The 17,611-nt window shown below is 33.0% G+C and overlaps 1 protein-coding gene and 1 long non-coding RNA gene across 2 annotated transcripts; both read right to left on the bottom strand.

The window, feature by feature from the left end:
• Positions 1-5,670: 5,670 nt before the first annotated feature.
• On the bottom strand, positions 5,671-6,373 carry LOC120261012. Its single transcript, XR_005536539.1, has 3 exons — positions 6,283-6,373; positions 6,100-6,182; positions 5,671-5,966 (listed from the first exon to the last, which is right to left on the bottom strand). It is a non-coding gene; the product is annotated as an uncharacterized LOC120261012 (long non-coding RNA).
• LOC120260106 (UDP-glycosyltransferase TURAN-like) lies at positions 5,916-12,224 on the bottom strand. The gene is made up of 17 exons (XM_039267546.1): positions 12,024-12,224; positions 11,829-11,896; positions 11,670-11,745; positions 11,479-11,545; positions 11,144-11,218; positions 9,241-10,422; positions 8,856-8,984; positions 8,493-8,557; positions 8,301-8,391; positions 7,289-7,437; positions 7,102-7,191; positions 6,962-7,028; positions 6,823-6,886; positions 6,582-6,700; positions 6,283-6,376; positions 6,100-6,182; positions 5,916-5,966 (listed from the first exon to the last, which is right to left on the bottom strand). The coding sequence occupies exons 8-17, from the start codon at positions 8,510-8,512 to the stop codon at positions 5,916-5,918; spliced, it is 828 nt and encodes a 275-aa protein (XP_039123480.1). The 5' UTR covers positions 8,513-8,557; positions 8,856-8,984; positions 9,241-10,422; positions 11,144-11,218; positions 11,479-11,545; positions 11,670-11,745; positions 11,829-11,896; positions 12,024-12,224.
• Between the last annotated feature and the right edge of the window lie 5,387 nt (positions 12,225-17,611).

The following is a 17,611-nucleotide window of genomic DNA, read 5'->3' as shown; positions in this document are numbered from 1 at the left end:
ACCAGCTGCGGAGGAGGGCCGACGGGGAAGAGATGACGGGCCGGCGGAGAAGAGAAAGGGTCGGAGGTTCGCCGGTGGAGTTTTTACCTGATTGCCGGGATCTGAGGCTTACCATGGCAGACTTGGGGAAGATTATACTAGAAGATTTGGATTTGATAGTAAACCTCATTGTAATAATAATATTATTATTTCTTGTTTATTTTAAAAGTAATGGTAATATTAGCCTTAGTGGCTTTAGTACTGTATGTTTTTTATGTATGCTTCTAAGAAAAACTGAAATTATGTATTAAATAAAATGTATGGTTTGCTAGTATTATATTACCTGTCGAACCTTCTTGCATTCAGTGTTAGAAATGGGTTCCACATATATAACATATATATTAGATAAGCTAAAGAAAATTAAAATCATATGAGCAAATTCGTGCTGATAACGTATTAAGAATATATATGTTATAAATGTAAAGATAGTAATAAGAATAGAGAACCAGAGTATTTACCAAAACCCAAAAACCTTGAAGAATTAACTTCTTCTTCTTTCTTCTTTTATTTCTCTCTTTTCTTTCTCTTCTCTTTTCTTTTATATCAAAGTATACAAAATGAGGGGGTATTTATAAGGTTACAAGAGTTGAATGAACGGCCAGGATCGATTCGATCCGACGGTCCAAAATACCCTGGTTGGTGGAATAGTAACAGTACCGGCGGCCGCTACAGTACCACATGGGCGGCTGCTACAATGTTGCGGCTGCTACAGTGATATCTAGAAGTTACTATAGTAATGCCGGCTGCTACAGTAAAATTGCTACAGTAGGCATCCATTAAAAATATTTGTTTATAACATGTTTGAGATTTTCTTGAATGGGGTATTGTTTTCCTGGCATATTCTCTTGTAGACCCACTTTGACTTTTCCTAGGACCTAATTATATAATAGCTATTTTCTTTGTTATCTAAGTTTATGTATATTGCTTATGTATTCTCGTTAAGAGCTTGAGAAGAAAATTGAAAGCTGTCATTTCAACAATAATAAAGAACTTTAATTATTTATCATTTGAGTTTGTTTGCATTTAATTCTATATATATTTTTTTATTTAAATATTAAAATTTTCAAAAGTAAATAATTGTAATTAAATAGACCTTTATAAAAAACTATATTGTTTCTACGTTTTTGCTTTTATAGTTTTATTTGCTTATGTATTTTGATAATTGAATTCTTACTGAATTTTTTTTTTTTAAAAACCATATATATTTATCTTTAAAATATATCATTCGTTTTGGTTGTAAATTATCTACTTTTTGTAATGTCATGTGAGGAAGTTTCTCTTGAAATTATTTAGTATTTGGGATTCATTATTTATTGACATAATTATTTAATAAATCAGTAAGATGAGATTGTTGTGAAAAATCATTAAAGAAGGTGCATTTGAAATATTATGTATCCCCATATAAATTACAAATGTGGTTTTTTTTTTTTCTAATCTCATTTTATTTTTTCCAATCTCAGTTTAAAATAATTACAAACGTGGTTTTTCTAATCTCATTTTATTTTTTCCAATCTCAGTTATTTACAATTATATATACAAGGCATGCACTGAATTGCATCCAAGTGTACGTACGTAGTAGCTCTCCATATGGCAACAATGAAAAATATGGTTGCAACCAATGCTGATCTCATGCTGGAAGTAATTTCTTGGCTTCCAATTCGATCAGTGCTAAGATTCAAAAGCGTGTGTAAACTATGGCACTCAGTCATCTCCGATCCGTATTTCATCTTCACTCACACATGCCGACGTGATCAACAACATGCCGTCTCAGAAATTATATTTACTGTCGGAGCTTATTCCAGTTATTCCTCACTCAACGTAGATGATGAACTGATTACATACCCACTCCGTGATCCCAATTTCTCCAATATGTTAGAACAAACCATGAGTATCACTCGTGCTCCCTCGGAGATATGTGCAATTAACGTTAGTTATTGGGATGGTCTGCTGCTATACCGACTCAATGTACTTTCAGACAGGAGTAGTTTCTATTATCTATATAATTTCATTACTATGGATTTCAAACAAATTCATATGCCAGAACCTGGATTGAACTTTCCTCTACCTTACCCTCAAAGCATGCTATTGATTTCTGATAACTGTGTTCTCATGCTAAATTATGTTTCCCTGGAAGATTATACAACAAGGTGTCATGTTAGCTTATATTCTTTCAAAATTGGTAAGTGGGAAAATTGTGGAAAGCCTTTCATTCATCAGGGTCGATTTTTAGATAAACCGGGAGTCTTTTGGAATGGATCTGCTAATTGGATTTCAGTGTTAACTGATAGTGATAATTTAGTTATAATGTCTTTCAACATTAAAAGTTATAAATGGCGGGAAATACAGGTGTCAGATAGAGATGGAAGAAGCCAACTTTATCCCTTATATTTTGGGGAGTCTCGAGATCATTTACATGTTATTGTGTCTGAAGATTATCCGAGTTTGGTTTGTGATATTTTAGAGCTTGCTGAAGATTTTTCAAAATGGTCTACATTATATCATCTAAATTTCTATAATTTGGGTTTTGAATATGATGGTATTATTGAAGAAAATTGGGAAACAATTCTATATGATGATTACTTCTGGTCACTAAACATGTTTCGAGGGAAGAGAAGAGAGGATGATAAACTATTTTTTAATAGTTGGGACAAGTTCTTGTCATATAATCTTATGAACGAAGCACTGCATGAGAATATTGTCTCTAACGCCCCCGGATTAACTGTCTCTAACGTCCCCAGAATAACTCATCGTTTATTTCGCTTTTATGATCTATTCATATATAAGCCCACTTTAACTTTTCCTTAGAATTGATCATGCATATACATACTATTTAGTACTTTCTTTCTTTGGGTTTTAAGTTTATGTATATCAATTATATAGTCTCATTAAGAATTTGGAAGAAATAAATTGATAGTGGCCTTTAATTTAATTATGGGTCATATTAAATTGAGTTTTGGTTTCATTGATTCTGTAATTTTTTTTAAAAGATGGATAAACTACTTCAATTATAAAAAAAATATATATATAAATATAAAATCACAAGCGGCTATGACTGCAATAAAAAAACAATGATCACTAGCAGTGGTACAACCCTAAACCGAGAAAAAAAAAACAATCACCGCTCACAGGGAGAAAAAACAATTTTTCTCAACACCCCTACAATTTTTTATCTTTGCTATCTATATTATTCTTTGGTTACTTACAATTAATTTTAAAAAATCAATAAATTAACAAATAATTTCAACTGAAGATAATTATATATATATATATATATAGTATATTATTTAAAAATTATGAATAATTTAGACATTAATTTAAACATATTTAGTACAAAATGCCACTTATTATCTCATGAGTGGCATGGGCCCAGCTTATTCGTCTCTTGTGTTTGTAAAATGCTTCAAAGCCCGGATTCTAGGGAATTCGTTAAAGTTTCTCATTTTCCGTGCGAACCCGTGATTAAGCCTTGTTTTTAACTCTGTTTGCTATTGTGTTTGTTGAGTGTTGAGCCGAGCCATTCATTGATCTCCTGTTCTTTGCCTCTTGCTTCGCTTCTCTTCCTCTGTATACCCTTACTTGTCCAAGCCTGGTGTACCTCTCTAGACCCGCGCGCTGCTGCCACCTTCCCCCACTTCTTCTATCTCGGCTCTTATGGATCCTTAAAGCGTTTCCAGCGTCGGTCCTTGATCTTATACTCTATCGCTTCTCTAATGGAAGGGTTTGGATCCGTGTTCGGATAGCATGATTAAGTTTATGATGGAATTAGCAGGGAGAATGTAGCATTTTGCCTTTCGACTATATAAATGTTGATGCTCTTTTAATTTGGTCCTACTACTTTGGATCGAGCATAAGCAGACATCTAACATCTCAGTATTTGGGTGTTTGACAGGTTCATTTCACTGGTGGCCACATATGTTTACCGGATAGCCATATAATTTTTTTTTCAGTAACACCTGTGGCTATAAAAGCCTGTTTGAAGGCTATTTCTGGTGATTTTGCTAATGTGGAGGGGTTTTTTCCAGCGATTTTGCTGACGTGGAGGCTTGAAATAGCCTCCAAACAGATTTTTATGGCCACAGACGAGAAAAGTTATGTGGCCGTCCGGTTACGAAAAAAAAATATTTGTGATCGCAGCGATATAAATTACAAATATTTATGGCCACTAGTAAAATGAACCCAATGTTTGACCTTTCATTGACTAAAGTCTCCAAAGTTTAAGTCTGTCTTAGGCTAATTAATTGGGTTTAAGTTGAGTTCATCTCCCCTAGTTCTCGAAACAAAAATATATTGGTTTCAGCCTATTATATTCTGACATGTGTCCCATGTGATGTTATTATATTTTTTCTATTGTGATTGGGGACACGTATCAGATTTTAATAGACTGGAACCAGGGTATTTTCTGGTTTCAAAACTAGAAGAGATGAGTTCGTTTAAGTTTTAAGGAGAATCTTTTTAAGTTAATTGATTGACTTGGGAAAAACAACCTTTCTCTTGGAGTTATCAAAAATCAAAGAAGGCAGCAGCTCGGTTCTTTTTGGAAGTTTGGTGACTGAAGACACTTCTCCATCGACGACTCATCGGCTAGTTTAGAGGTAGGTTTTGTGGTTGATCTTCTTGTGTAAAACCAATTTGTTGATCATTGTCCAGTTGTACCTTTAATCCAAGGATGCCTGTCATAAGTTTTATTTGCGGTTTCATGTTTAAACTCTAGATCGGTTGTATATTTGTTTGCATAGTTGATTTTATCTTGCGTTGGTGTGCTGACTACCTTGCTTTGTATATTTACCGTACATTTTGTAAGCCCGAAGTCTTCTAAACATGCTGCGTCAGTTTAGTTATCTTTTCATATACATGTTTATACATTCTTGTAAGTATTCAGCAGCCTAAGTATGCTACTTTAGTTTAGTTAATTATTTATATAAGGATCCTTGTAAGCAACCAGTCCTGGTGTAGTTCATGGTTATATATATATATATATCTACCCACACACATTTGTAAGCATGCATTCGTGAGAAAATTTATTTAGATATTTATATGTCCATGTTTGTAAAACATGAGGTTGTTAGCATGCAGCCATGGTGAAATTCATTTTATATTTATTAACACATTTGTAAGCATGAACCTGTCACTACAAGAAAAATCATAAATCGGCACGGTAAAATTGGCACGGAAATGGAGTTAATACCCGTGCCAAACTGATTATAGCACTGTATTTGACACCAAAAATTAACCGTGCCTATAGCACCCGTCACAAATACATTTTGTCACTATTTTTTTAATACCATGCCGAGCTTTGTCACTGTTTTCGACACGGTTTTTCACTATTGTGCCAATCATTGCCATTGATGTTTGGCACAGACTTTGATTCTACATTTGACACTATTTTGGCACTGTTTTATTGGTTCAGTATTTGGCACGATTTTTAGCACGATTTTATATAATATATTTTTTTCACAGTATTTGGCACAGTTTTTAATAAATTTTTTTTGTTACAGCTTTCGGCACGCTTTTGTTTAATCTGAGGAAAAAATAATTTATATGAAATTAATTTTATTTAATTTTTTTTAATTGCACTAGTTAAAAATTTTGAATTACCAAACAAAAATCATCTTATTGAATTACCAATACATATAGATGCCCTATATATACATTGGAAATCATGTAGTATAACTATACAAACACTTGTATCAAAACAACATTAAAACTCCATTCCACATGCAACATTAAAATTCAGTATTGCAGCCTTGTTGCTAGGGAACAAACAAGATCCAGGCCGATAACATTTGCATAACAAAAATTTTAATTAGATTATTTTGATCACAGAAAACAAGGTCTCTTCCCCAGAAATTCATATAATGAACATTAAGAGTGGCACTCTAGGTAGATGATTTCACAGTCGCGGATTTGATGATGTCGATGAACTCCGGCTGCGAGGAAAACAAAGAGAACAAAAATGAGACAAGTGAAAGTTAAACAAACTAATCTTGACAAGCAGAGTGTTGAAAACCAGATCCTCTCCAATGGTTTTTGATGTAAATTAGATGAAAGGAAAAGTAGTACCTTCAAAGAAGGTCCACTGACGAGGAATCCATTTACATCAGGCTTTGCTGCTAGTTCTTTGCAGTTTGCACTGCTAACAAAACCTGAAATAACCATGAACACAACATTAATGAACTAATGCCCATAAAATCATATTAAAAAATAAAAATGCAACAGAAGGTGCCAAATATAGAGGAAAATTACCTCCATACATTATCCTGATTGATTCAGCAACTTCAGCACTCACATTTGCTTGGAAGCACTTCCTTAAGTCGGCATGCACCTGATTTGGGGGAATCTGTGCATGGTGTAGAAATTGATGAGAACGAGCAATATATTATTTTCTATAAACAAATAAATACATGTTCCTTCCATAACAACATTTAAATAAGTTGAGGATTGCAATTGAAAAAGTAACTCAAGCTTAAGTTTCAGAAAAATTGAGAGTAAAGAAATCCTCTTCATACTCTAGAAAATAAACCTCATCAACTGGTACTACTAACCATAAGCACAGGCCTATTTGGCTTCAAGAAAAAGTCATTGCCGACCTGGCCAGTAAACATGCTTTGGCTTAATCTGTCCATTACATGGACTGAGGTACAACCTTTCAGGCCTTCAACTCCTACCATGTTGGAGATAGATGAAAGTAATAAGGTTATAACTCGAAAAGATCAACTCACAAATTGACAGTAAAGCTGCTGACTTTACAACCATTAATGAAAAACTTTTACCAATAAAAATTACCAAAAGAAACACAATCACGTATGTTGTTTAGATGACAGATGTTGTTCCCTAACCTACAAAACAACTATGATATTTCTGAAGATCATACATCTGAACTAGAGATTAGGCAACTTGCAAGCAAACTCAGAATCAAGTAAACCTCATGTTTCTCCGCAATTGACACAGGATGGAAAAATTCAGGAGGCTGGTCATAGAGGACAGTGGCTCTGAAACATGACAAAATGACTGCATAAGAAATTATATTTTTCTGGTGAAAATGCCTGCAAATATCTAACTCACTTGATTCCCCATTTTTGAGCAAGCTCATGTTGCATTGCCTGTGTAACACATAAGGATCCATCGGCCATCCTCCCAAAAAATTTCTCAAACCTAGAAAACAGAAAACCAGTAAATAATGACAAGAATTTATAAGACCAAAGGTGATGTCTCTATGAAACAAGCTTCAATGAGAAAAATCAAATATTACCAATGATAGATTTTCACAATTATATGACTTCTCCCATGGGACAAACCCAGCAAAGTATGCCCAAAATTGTGCCAGTCAATCAAAAAGCTTGATCGTCTTAACCAGCTGGAAAATTTAACTGTAGCAAGTGTTGGAACAGATGGCGGATTCTACAAATAAAAAAATAAAAAGAGCTTCTTGGAAAAGGTAGATCAAACGCACCACCTTCGATCCATTTGGAATGGAATCGACAAAGTCTAGTCCAGTAATGTACTTATGTAAAACAAGGAGCTTGCCTCATATAAGTTAGTTATAAGTTATAACTACAAGTAAACCAAATGTAAAGATGGCATTCAAAAAGTCAGCATATATCAGATGTGTTAGGTGAATTATTATGCTTTTGTTGTCAAATTGGTGCTCACTTAATGTTGTCGTAGCAAGCCTTCCAATTTAGTTCCTGAGGGAGGAAGCAATGGACAATTGATCACTCGAAAAATCAAGACCTCTTACCTGTGCATTGTGAGGAATATTCCAACATCATGTTATCTTTACACAAGAACTAACAAACAGACTAAAAATAGAGAGAAGTAAAATAATTTTATTAAAATGAGTATCAACATGCAGTTCATGGATTAGAAATGTACCAAAACTAAGATTTGTTGAGTACTGATTACTACGTGATCACAATTAAAAGTAGCATTCATTCCTATAAAAGTGAAGGCCATGGGCATTAATGTTTAAGAAAAAGGATTCAAGAGCAACCTATAATGTCATGGAAAGCAGAACATGTGGTTGAGATGCTGCTGTTCTAGAAGATGTTTAACCCATTAATTTTGGTTTGATGGAAGGCTATCAACTCCCAACGCTAGATCAAAAGTGAAAAGGATATCTATGTTACGGGTATAACTCATAATTTGCACTTTGTTTTATGTTTCAGACTGTTGTAATAGAGATTGATAAAACAAAATACTCTATCTCTCTGTGACTTAAAAATACTAACAGAAATGATTTAAAAAAAAATAGTAGAAGAGACCTGTCCATGGAGACCAACATAATGGGATAAGAAGAAGGTCAAGTCACCGCTCCCACAACACAAATCAAGAACACTATCCCCCTTCTTCGCACTGTTCACACAAACAAAAACTAAACAAAACACAAGCAAAGCAGTGTATGGATTTGACCAAACAATTGCAAAAACAAACAACAAGATGACAAAAAGACAGACCCGCTCCAAGTTACAGACATCCGCTTCCAAAGGCAGTGCCGGCCCAAACTCAACACATCATTCAGCTGCAATTTACAAGAACACATTAAAAAATGTTGCATATATTTTAAATATGTCTAGCATCTAGCGTATTTTCTTCCATTGGCATCCTATTTTAAATATGAATAACTAAGGCTTCAAGATTGTCAAAAACAGAAAAAACTAAGCTAGATTTTGGTTTCAATGCCCAGAAAAATTTAATTAACATAATATTGAACAAGAACTGAAGTAGGTAGCTAATGGGGCAATCTAATATTGAGACAATGAATGCTCAGCTTAAGACAAGCACAGATTCAAACCACAAAAGCTGATCCACAAGCATACCCTTTCTTTTTAAGAAGTCTGCCTTATAAGCTGAAATTTCATCAGATGAATTTTCTCCAGAGTCATTCAACTCTGCACATCTTTTTTCTTCTGCGTCAAATGCCAAAAGTGCTTCTTCTACTTTATGTTCTACCAAAAAAACATCCATTGTAATCATAAGCAAAGTTTCAAATTCATAAAAACAAGGAGTAAGCATTGGAAATTAAATATTGAAAGGCCAACATTTTTATAAGCACAAAACAACCCCAGAAATGAATTTTAAGAAGCATGCAACACTTCGTAGTTGATTTGTCAAGCTAAAATAAACATCAAGTTCTGTATTTTTTCCTTTCAATTCATTTTATTTATGGTACTGCAGACAGCTAGCTTTCATGAAAAAATTTACCAGCTCATGGAATAATTTGAGAAAAATAATCTTAGGACAGCAAATACAACTGGAACAATAACTGCAAGAAGAACCCCAATAACATGGAATAGCAATCCTGTAAAATCACCATATAAAATAATTAGCTCACATAAGAATATCCAATAGCTTATATGGATAACAGAGGACCAATCAGTTGATTCTATAGAAAGTACAACAAAGGACTACCATCTGGAACATCAATAACACTATGCAAAGATACTAAGCAGCTCAAGGTGAGAAAGGAAGAATCAAATGGCAGGTTTCCAAATGCTAGAGTGAAGCCTAACAAAAAACTCATTTCATAGGGAAGATTATGGAAAGCTATGCATAGAATTCACATAGGTAGAAACTGTGAATGTGGAACTAATAGCGGATGTTCTGTAGCATCTTTTATTGCTGGATTCTTGTCATTCAGATCATGTACAATGATATCTCCATAAGAGTGCTCCAGAAACCAAAATGGCATGGCACGATTAAAATGGTAAAAATGCAATATAAAACAATAAAAAAACATCAAATTAGAGCCTAAAAAATCACATAAAAAATGCAAGTCCATACATGCTCATTTAAGACAGAACATATATAAGCTCTGAGTAGAAGATTAAAAACATGCAGATTAGATTTGGTAGTTATTTTCTAAAGAAATTATAATATAGTAGCTAGCAACCGGAAATGGAAGTTTCCAAATGAAGCCCTAGTAGAAGATTAAGATAATGCTGATTTGCCTGCTAGTTAAATTTAACAAAGTACTTGGAAAGTTTCAATAAAATAATTGATGAAAATCCATTTTATGTTATAAATTTTATGGAATAATAGATGAAATTCTATTAGATGTTATAAAGTTTACGGAATGCTATTAAAAAAAGGAATTAGTTCACTCTTGAAACTTGGAAACTATCTGATTGCTAAGCTACTGGTCATATGGGCTTTTCCTTGGACTACATGACCCAAATATAAATATTTAATCACAAACTAACTATTTGCTTAATCCGCATTTGCTTGACCTGCCATTTTTTCAGTCTCATAATGAAAGAAAAACAACAGAGCATACACTTCAATCAATTGCTTCATACCAGGACCACCACTTCCATATGCTTCAATGTTGATAAAAGCTCCGATCGTATCCCGCCATTTGTTTGTCTTCATAAATCCATGAGATTCCTGGCAATATCAATAACAGTAACAATAATTATATTAATGTCCATATCAAATGTCTCAAAAACTACCTAACAAGTGCATGAATTTAGTTGGTTGCCATCAGCGGTCTTATCAAAGGCATGCCATTAAATCTTTTAATGGAATGGAAGAATAACTTATCTACTAGAGGGAAAGATCATCAAAGAAACTATGAATAAATGAGAGGGCGCTTAAAGGTCACTTCTTAATGGATTCAACCAATGCACAAGTACATAAAATTAAGAAACTCTGAGATGATATTGATATGAATAGTTTCAGAAACTACAATAAGGTATACACTTGTATACACAGATGGAGGTTTTCAATGGAACACATTATATGTGCATTTATTTCCTTTGCATCACCATGGCTTGACTAAGACAAATTGGTAAGATAGACGAATGTATTTGAATTCCAATTATGGATGAATATACACATCCTCCACGAAGGGGTAGGAATATATTAGAAATTAGGATCACCATCAGTTTTTCCTATCCAACAGGTAATGAACTGAAAATTATATCATGAGTTTTCAGCTAGCATGCTGATGGACCCCGATACTCAAAACTTATTTTGCCATCGGACATTACAAACAAAGCAAAAAGAGTCCACTGGACTGTGCACCACAATGGCAAGAACCATCCACTGAATATGAAGCATAAAGAGTAATTCCTATGTAGTGTTTGAAGAAAAGATTTATGCATACCTTGATTGCAATAAACTGAAACAACATCGTCTGTGATTTCTGTTGTTTTATTTTCAAACAAACCTTCTGTTCCTCCTGTTACAAGAAGTGATATCACAAAGATAAAGATAGGAATAAGGTATGCAGTTCAAAGAAAATACATGCTAGCCATATATAGCTTGGATTGTTTGAACTACAAATTCAAGATGGTTTTTAGCCACTTGACTACCTCTTAAAATTCACAAGGAGATAAGAATATTCACATGGTCATTAATATGAGGATTTACCAAAAAATTGCTGAGACAGCCTGCATGAAAACCTAAATTCAAAACATCATTACATGGAAGTCAACAAACCAGGCAAGTTCAAGGCATGCTCGACTGATCTTACTCAACCTATTGGATCCAATACCATATTCTTCATCTGTTCCAATTCAAACTTATTTCAGAAAAAACATAAGAAAATAACTGACACAAGAACAAGACGACAACAATAATTCAGAAATCAGAAAATTGAAAATCCAAAATAAAATTATATAAAAAAAAACCTTGTAAGGAAGAGAGCTTCTCCGCCACCATCATCTTCTCCTTTGAAAGCAGTATTTGATACCTAGACAATGAACCCTAACACTAGAAAAAGTTAATTAATCACCAAACCAACAAAAATTCAGAAATAAATCAATCAAAAGGTTTATAGATCACAATACCACTTCGGAAGCACTCTAAGCCAAGATTGTCAACTTGCAATCAAAATTATAGTCATTCGTTAGCAGACCTAGAACCAAAACACCACAAAAATTAGGAAAAACTCAGAAGAAAATTAGGTAAAGAAATTGCAATACTTAGATAGATCTCCAGCGAGGTAGGCGTCGTCGAAGTTGAGGGCATAAAGAGGATCATACCTGAAATCCTCGAAATGGCAACAATGGTGATGATTGTCGGACATCCGAGACATCAGGCGGAGGTGCAATAGTGGTCGCCGATCGGATTAAGTGGAGGAGGAGAGGATGAGGAAGGAGGCCTGGCGGTCGTCGGTTGCAGAGATGGAGGCGGCTTGTCGGAGAGGGAGAGGATAAGACAAGCCGGTATTAATTATAATTCCATCCGAGACATCAGGCCGATGGAATTATAATTATATAATATATTATATATATAATAATTATATAAAATAATACAAGTATTAAAAAATTATTGTATTTGTATTTTTTACACTGTATTTGATATGACATTAATCAATTTAGTACTTTTGGCATTGTATTTAGCCCGGTATTAATAATTTACTATATTTATATTTTTGGTACGGGATTTGGTACGGTGTTAATATATTATTATATTTATATTTTTAGCACCGTATTTGGCATGGTATTAATATATTATTATATTTATATTTTTTTCACTGTATTTGGCACAATGACATGGTATTAATATATTATTATATTTATACTTTGGCACTGTATTTGGCACCATATTAATATATAAATATATTTGTATTTTTGGCATGATATTTGGCACGGTATTAATATATTATTATATTTATATTTTTTTGACACTGTATTTGGCACGATGTTAATAATTTGCTATATTTATATAATTGTCACGGTATTTGGTACGGTGTTAATATATTATTATATTTATATTTTTTTAGTATCATATTTTGGCATCAGTATTAATATATTATTATATTTTATATTATTTAGCACTAGATGTTGTAGACTGCCTTAGTAAATTATTATATTTATATAGTTAGTACGCAGTATTTAGCACGGAAGTAATATAATATTATATTTATATTTTTTTGTATAGTATTTGACACCTAGATCAATATATTATTATATTTAGTATTTTTAGCACGACATTTAGCACGATATTAATATATTATTATATTTCGGTTTTAGCACCAGTATTTTAGCACCCGTAATAATATAATTATGTTTTTAAAAAAATATGTTTAGTACTCTGCATTCTAAGACTCGTCATGTAAAAATTATTAAGTTTTATATATTTTAGTAGCAGTATTTTGGCATCGAATTAAAAATTTTTTTAAAAATTCATATATTTGATACTTATTTCTTAGTTCCAGTATCAAATATTAGTAACAAATTGTCACGATTTTTGTTTCTGTACCAATTTTATCGTGCTGATTTGGAATTTTTTTCTTGTAGTGTGTAAGCATGTTTTTAACTTTATATATATAGTATTTTCGGTTTAGTAGATTTGGTTGTTAGTGTGACCCTCTTCTTGCCTTAAGTTTAGTTGAGGAATTTAGATCCGGCCTTAGTTTTGTAATTGTATAGCTCATTTTTTTTCGTAGATCCTGTAGCGAGTCTTACATTTAGGGCATGTTTGGTTTGATGTAAGTGGGTGTGATGTAAAATATTTTACATGTAAAAGTTACTTTTTGATATTTGGTTTACTGCAAAACCATCACTTATATGTAAAATAATTTACATGAAAGACCCATTTTGCAGCATTTCAACTTACAGCCAAATCCATGATGCCTTCCTATCGGCCGGACCTCCGCCGAGAATAACATCTCATTTCATTTATTTATTTATTTTTTTTTGGATTATTATGGTTATGGTTCTTTTTTGTATTTTTTTAAAGCAAATTTATGAAATTTGGCAACTGTATAAATTTTGGCAATTATTTGAATGAGAAAAGTATATGAAAAATTCTTTGAATTTTACTATTTTGATGTATTTCTGAGATTTCAGGAGAGAAAACACGGGTACTAATCCTTAATTAATAAAATTGATATAATCCATTAACTTAGATTGGGTAAATAATTTAAATAAATAAAATCCATTAACTTAAATCCATTTAAATAAATATAATCCATTAACTTAAATAAATAAAATAAATTTTAAATAAATAAAATCCATTAACTTAATCCATTTAAATAAATATAATCCATTAACTTAAATAAATAAAATATATTTTAAATAAAATTATTAAATATATTGAATTATGAAAAAAAAGGGGTAATTTTACCACTTACTTTACATGATAATTTTAACCTATAATTAACTTACATCAAACCAAACACTTAAAAAGTAAATGCAGCATTTTCATTCACAGACAACCAAACAAACATGATGTAAGTTAAAATACAGTAATTTCAGTTACATGTAATTTGACTTACACTGTAATTTAAAATGCGGGTAACCAAACAGCCCCAGTGAACCCAACTTTGTAGACTGGAATCAGATAGGCTCTTACACCAGTACAACTCTGTATTTCAGATGCATGGTTAATTATTTAATCAATAAGAAATTTATTTTATTCTTGAAATTTTGGTATTATCTCTGTTGGTATTTCTATTATTGTTCTATATTTGCGATTTATTTATTTATTTATGTAATTTAATTATGTTGTAAAATGATTTATTGGGTATTTCATAGTCTGTACACCGTATTCCATAATTCTACAACTTAACGAGAAATTTATAGCCTAAGTTGAAGACTAAGTTGTTTGAATGCAAATGGCTTCTTGAATGACATATGACTTGAATTAGTCAATATTTATAGCCTCCAAAACACTCCTTTGAAATATTACAACCTTTAGCCTAATGAAACCATTATTAACAATCAAGTGTCTATTGGTAGCCGGGCCAAGAGTTCGAATCATTATAGCTCCCATGTATGCGCAGGCTCCACCTCTGCTTACTTCGAGGCTTATGCACACTTCTGCCTTTTTTAGGGGCTTAACTACTCATCTTGCAAAAATAAATAAATAAATAAAAATAAAAATACCACTAGTCCTAAAAAGTGCTTTTGAAATATCTAGTGGTGTCAAATAGGCCGTGCCGGCCAGGGCCCAGCACGGCCCGGCATGAGTTGGGTTGTTCATGGTTACAAGACCATGCCCGGGCCAAGCACGGCCCAAACCCGCTGCCGTCTTTCGGGTTAGGGGTTTGCGACCAGCGGCTAAGACGGCCCCCAGCCCGCTTCAAGCTAACATGGCCCGGCATGCCAAATGCAATTTTTTTTTTTTTAATTTTTTTGGTATATTTTTTATTTTTTTTAGTCAATAAGGCTTTTAGTTCTATGTTTTTGAATTTTAGGATATTTTTTTTAATATATTTTTAGCAATTTTAGGGTATTTTTTTATATTTTTGAGTTTAAAATAAAAAATATAAATATAATATAACCGGGTCGGGCCACGTGTTGGGCCAACTTTGGTGGTTAGCGGATCGTGCTGGCCTGGCACGATTTCTAGACGGGTCATGCCGGCTCGAGTACACATAGTGCGTGGGCTACAGTGGGCCCGTGCCGGCCCGTTTGACACTACTAGAAATATCACATCTTGACCTAATACACAATACTTTTTAAAATATAATTAAAAATTTAATCAATCACGCTCAATAAATACTTTGAAATGTTATATATATATATATATATATATATATATATATATATATATATATATATATATATATATATATATATATATATATATCTTGCCTAAAAGTTACATTTACTTAAAATTAACAATCTATGTAATACTTTGTTTTTTGACCGAACCCAATTACCTTTCAATTATTATTATTATTTATCACAATAAGATAAGTTGCAATCGAGATAAGATGAGTTCAGCTTTCCCATTCTCAAATTCAACACTTTTTTAACTAAACCTAAGCCTGAATAAAACTTAATTTGAACTTCATTTGTGTGCCTCGGCTCAATTTGTTATGAAAATCATAACAATCAAATCTTAAACCGATTTAGGTTTTAATTTAAATCCTAAAACATGATAAAGTTTTTTAAGCAAGTTTTGGCTAAGATTTAAATAAACTGAAAAATTGCCATCCCTACTGCATCTAAATCGGTGGATCATCTGTTCATTCAGTGCTCATTGGCTAAATATGTGTGGGATTACTTTATCAGACTCCTGCATCTGCCACAGCCACCTTCTTTGCTAAAGGACCTTTGGGGCCAGTGGAGAATATGCCTGCCTCCTGTAAAAAAAGAGTTTGGGGCCTTAGTTGTGAAAGCGATAACCTGGAATATTTAGCTAGCTAGAAATAATTGTATTTTCAATGCCAATGTATTGCCTGCTCATTGTGTTGTTCTGAATATTGATCAAATGCTTGTATCTTGGTGTTCGTCTATTGCAGATGGAGCTAGGGTGAAGATGGATGAAGATATCTTTACTGTCAGAAGAAGTTTGAAGTTTCTTGGCCCACGTGCGAAAGATCTCGGTGGCTCACTGTCGACCGATGCGGAACATGACTCTGGCATTGGCTAGCAGTTGATTTTGTTATATCTTTAGGGGCTTTGGCTGATCCATGTTGTTGTTCCCTGATCCATGTTGTTGTTCCCTTTTGTTGTACTGATCTTACCACATCTAGATAGTTGTACTTGTTTTGTTCTATCTAATCTAGATGGTTTATCCACTTTTTTAAATATATATATATATATATATATATATATATATCGATCTATATTTTTATAAAATCTATATATCAATTATCAACAATAAAGATAAGGACACATTAAAAAAAACCTTAATTTTTACAACAACACATCAACAATATCCACTTTTACAGGGCCATACATATATATACACATGCACATATAGAATTGCATCCATGTGTAGTGCTCCATGGCAATAACGAAAAGCATTGTTGCAGACATGTTCTCAAGTGATCTCATGCTCGAAATAATCTCTTGGCTTCCAATTCGGTCTGTGCTAAGATTCAAAAGCGTGTGTAAACTGTGGCACTCCATCATCTCTGATCCATATTTCATCTCCACTCACACATGTCGACATGCAGTCTCCGAAATTATATTCAGTGTCGGAGCTTTTTCATTTTATTGCTCACTCAATGTTGATGATGCACCGGTTACACACTTACTCCCTTATCCCCCCATCTCCAATATGTTAAAACAAACTGTGAGTATCACTCATACTTCTTATGAGATGCTTGGAATTCAGGCTAGTTATTTGGGTGGCATGCTTCTATACCAGCTCCATGTATCTTCCAACAAGAACACACTCATGTTCTTCTATTATCTACATAATCCCATCACAATGGATTTCAAACAAATTCCTATGCCAGAACCTGGATTGAACTTTCATGAATCTTATTCTAAAAGCATGGTATTGATCCCTTATAATTGTGTTATCATGTTAGAGTATGTTCGCTTAGAAAATTATAGATTAAGATGTCTTGTTAGGTTATATTCTTTCCAAACCGGTAAGTGGGAAAATTGTGGAAAGTCTTTTGTTCATGAGGGCTGGTTTCTACATGCATCAGCAGTCTTTTGGAATGGACATGCTAATTGGATTTCATTAGGAAATGCCAGTAATAATTTATTTATAATGTCTTTCAATATTAAAAATTATAAATGGCGGGAAATACAGTTGCCAAACAAATATGATGGAACCAAACTTAATGTTGTATATTTCAGGGAATCTAAGGATCATTTACATCTAATTGTTTCCGAAGAAGGTCACCGATTGGTTTTTGATATTTTAGAGCTTGCTA

Source organism: Dioscorea cayenensis, chromosome 5 (assembly GCF_009730915.1).
Source record: "Dioscorea cayenensis subsp. rotundata cultivar TDr96_F1 chromosome 5, TDr96_F1_v2_PseudoChromosome.rev07_lg8_w22 25.fasta, whole genome shotgun sequence".
NCBI classification, from domain to species: domain Eukaryota; kingdom Viridiplantae; phylum Streptophyta; class Magnoliopsida; order Dioscoreales; family Dioscoreaceae; genus Dioscorea; species Dioscorea cayenensis.
This window is presented reverse-complemented; position numbering and strand designations above follow the sequence as displayed.

Bases quoted from the DNA above. Each gene is read 5' to 3' on its own strand.
- LOC120260106 (XM_039267546.1), bottom strand. From the start codon at position 8,512: ATGTCTGTAACTTGGAGCGG. The intron at 7,438-8,300 runs GTCTCTTCTACT...TTTTATTTGTAG, and splicing joins ATGTTGGTCTCCATGGACAG to AATCCGCCATCTGTTCCAAC. The intron at 5,967-6,099 runs GTACTACTTTTC...TTTTCCTCGCAG, and splicing joins TCAGTGGACCTTCTTTGAAG to CCGGAGTTCATCGACATCAT.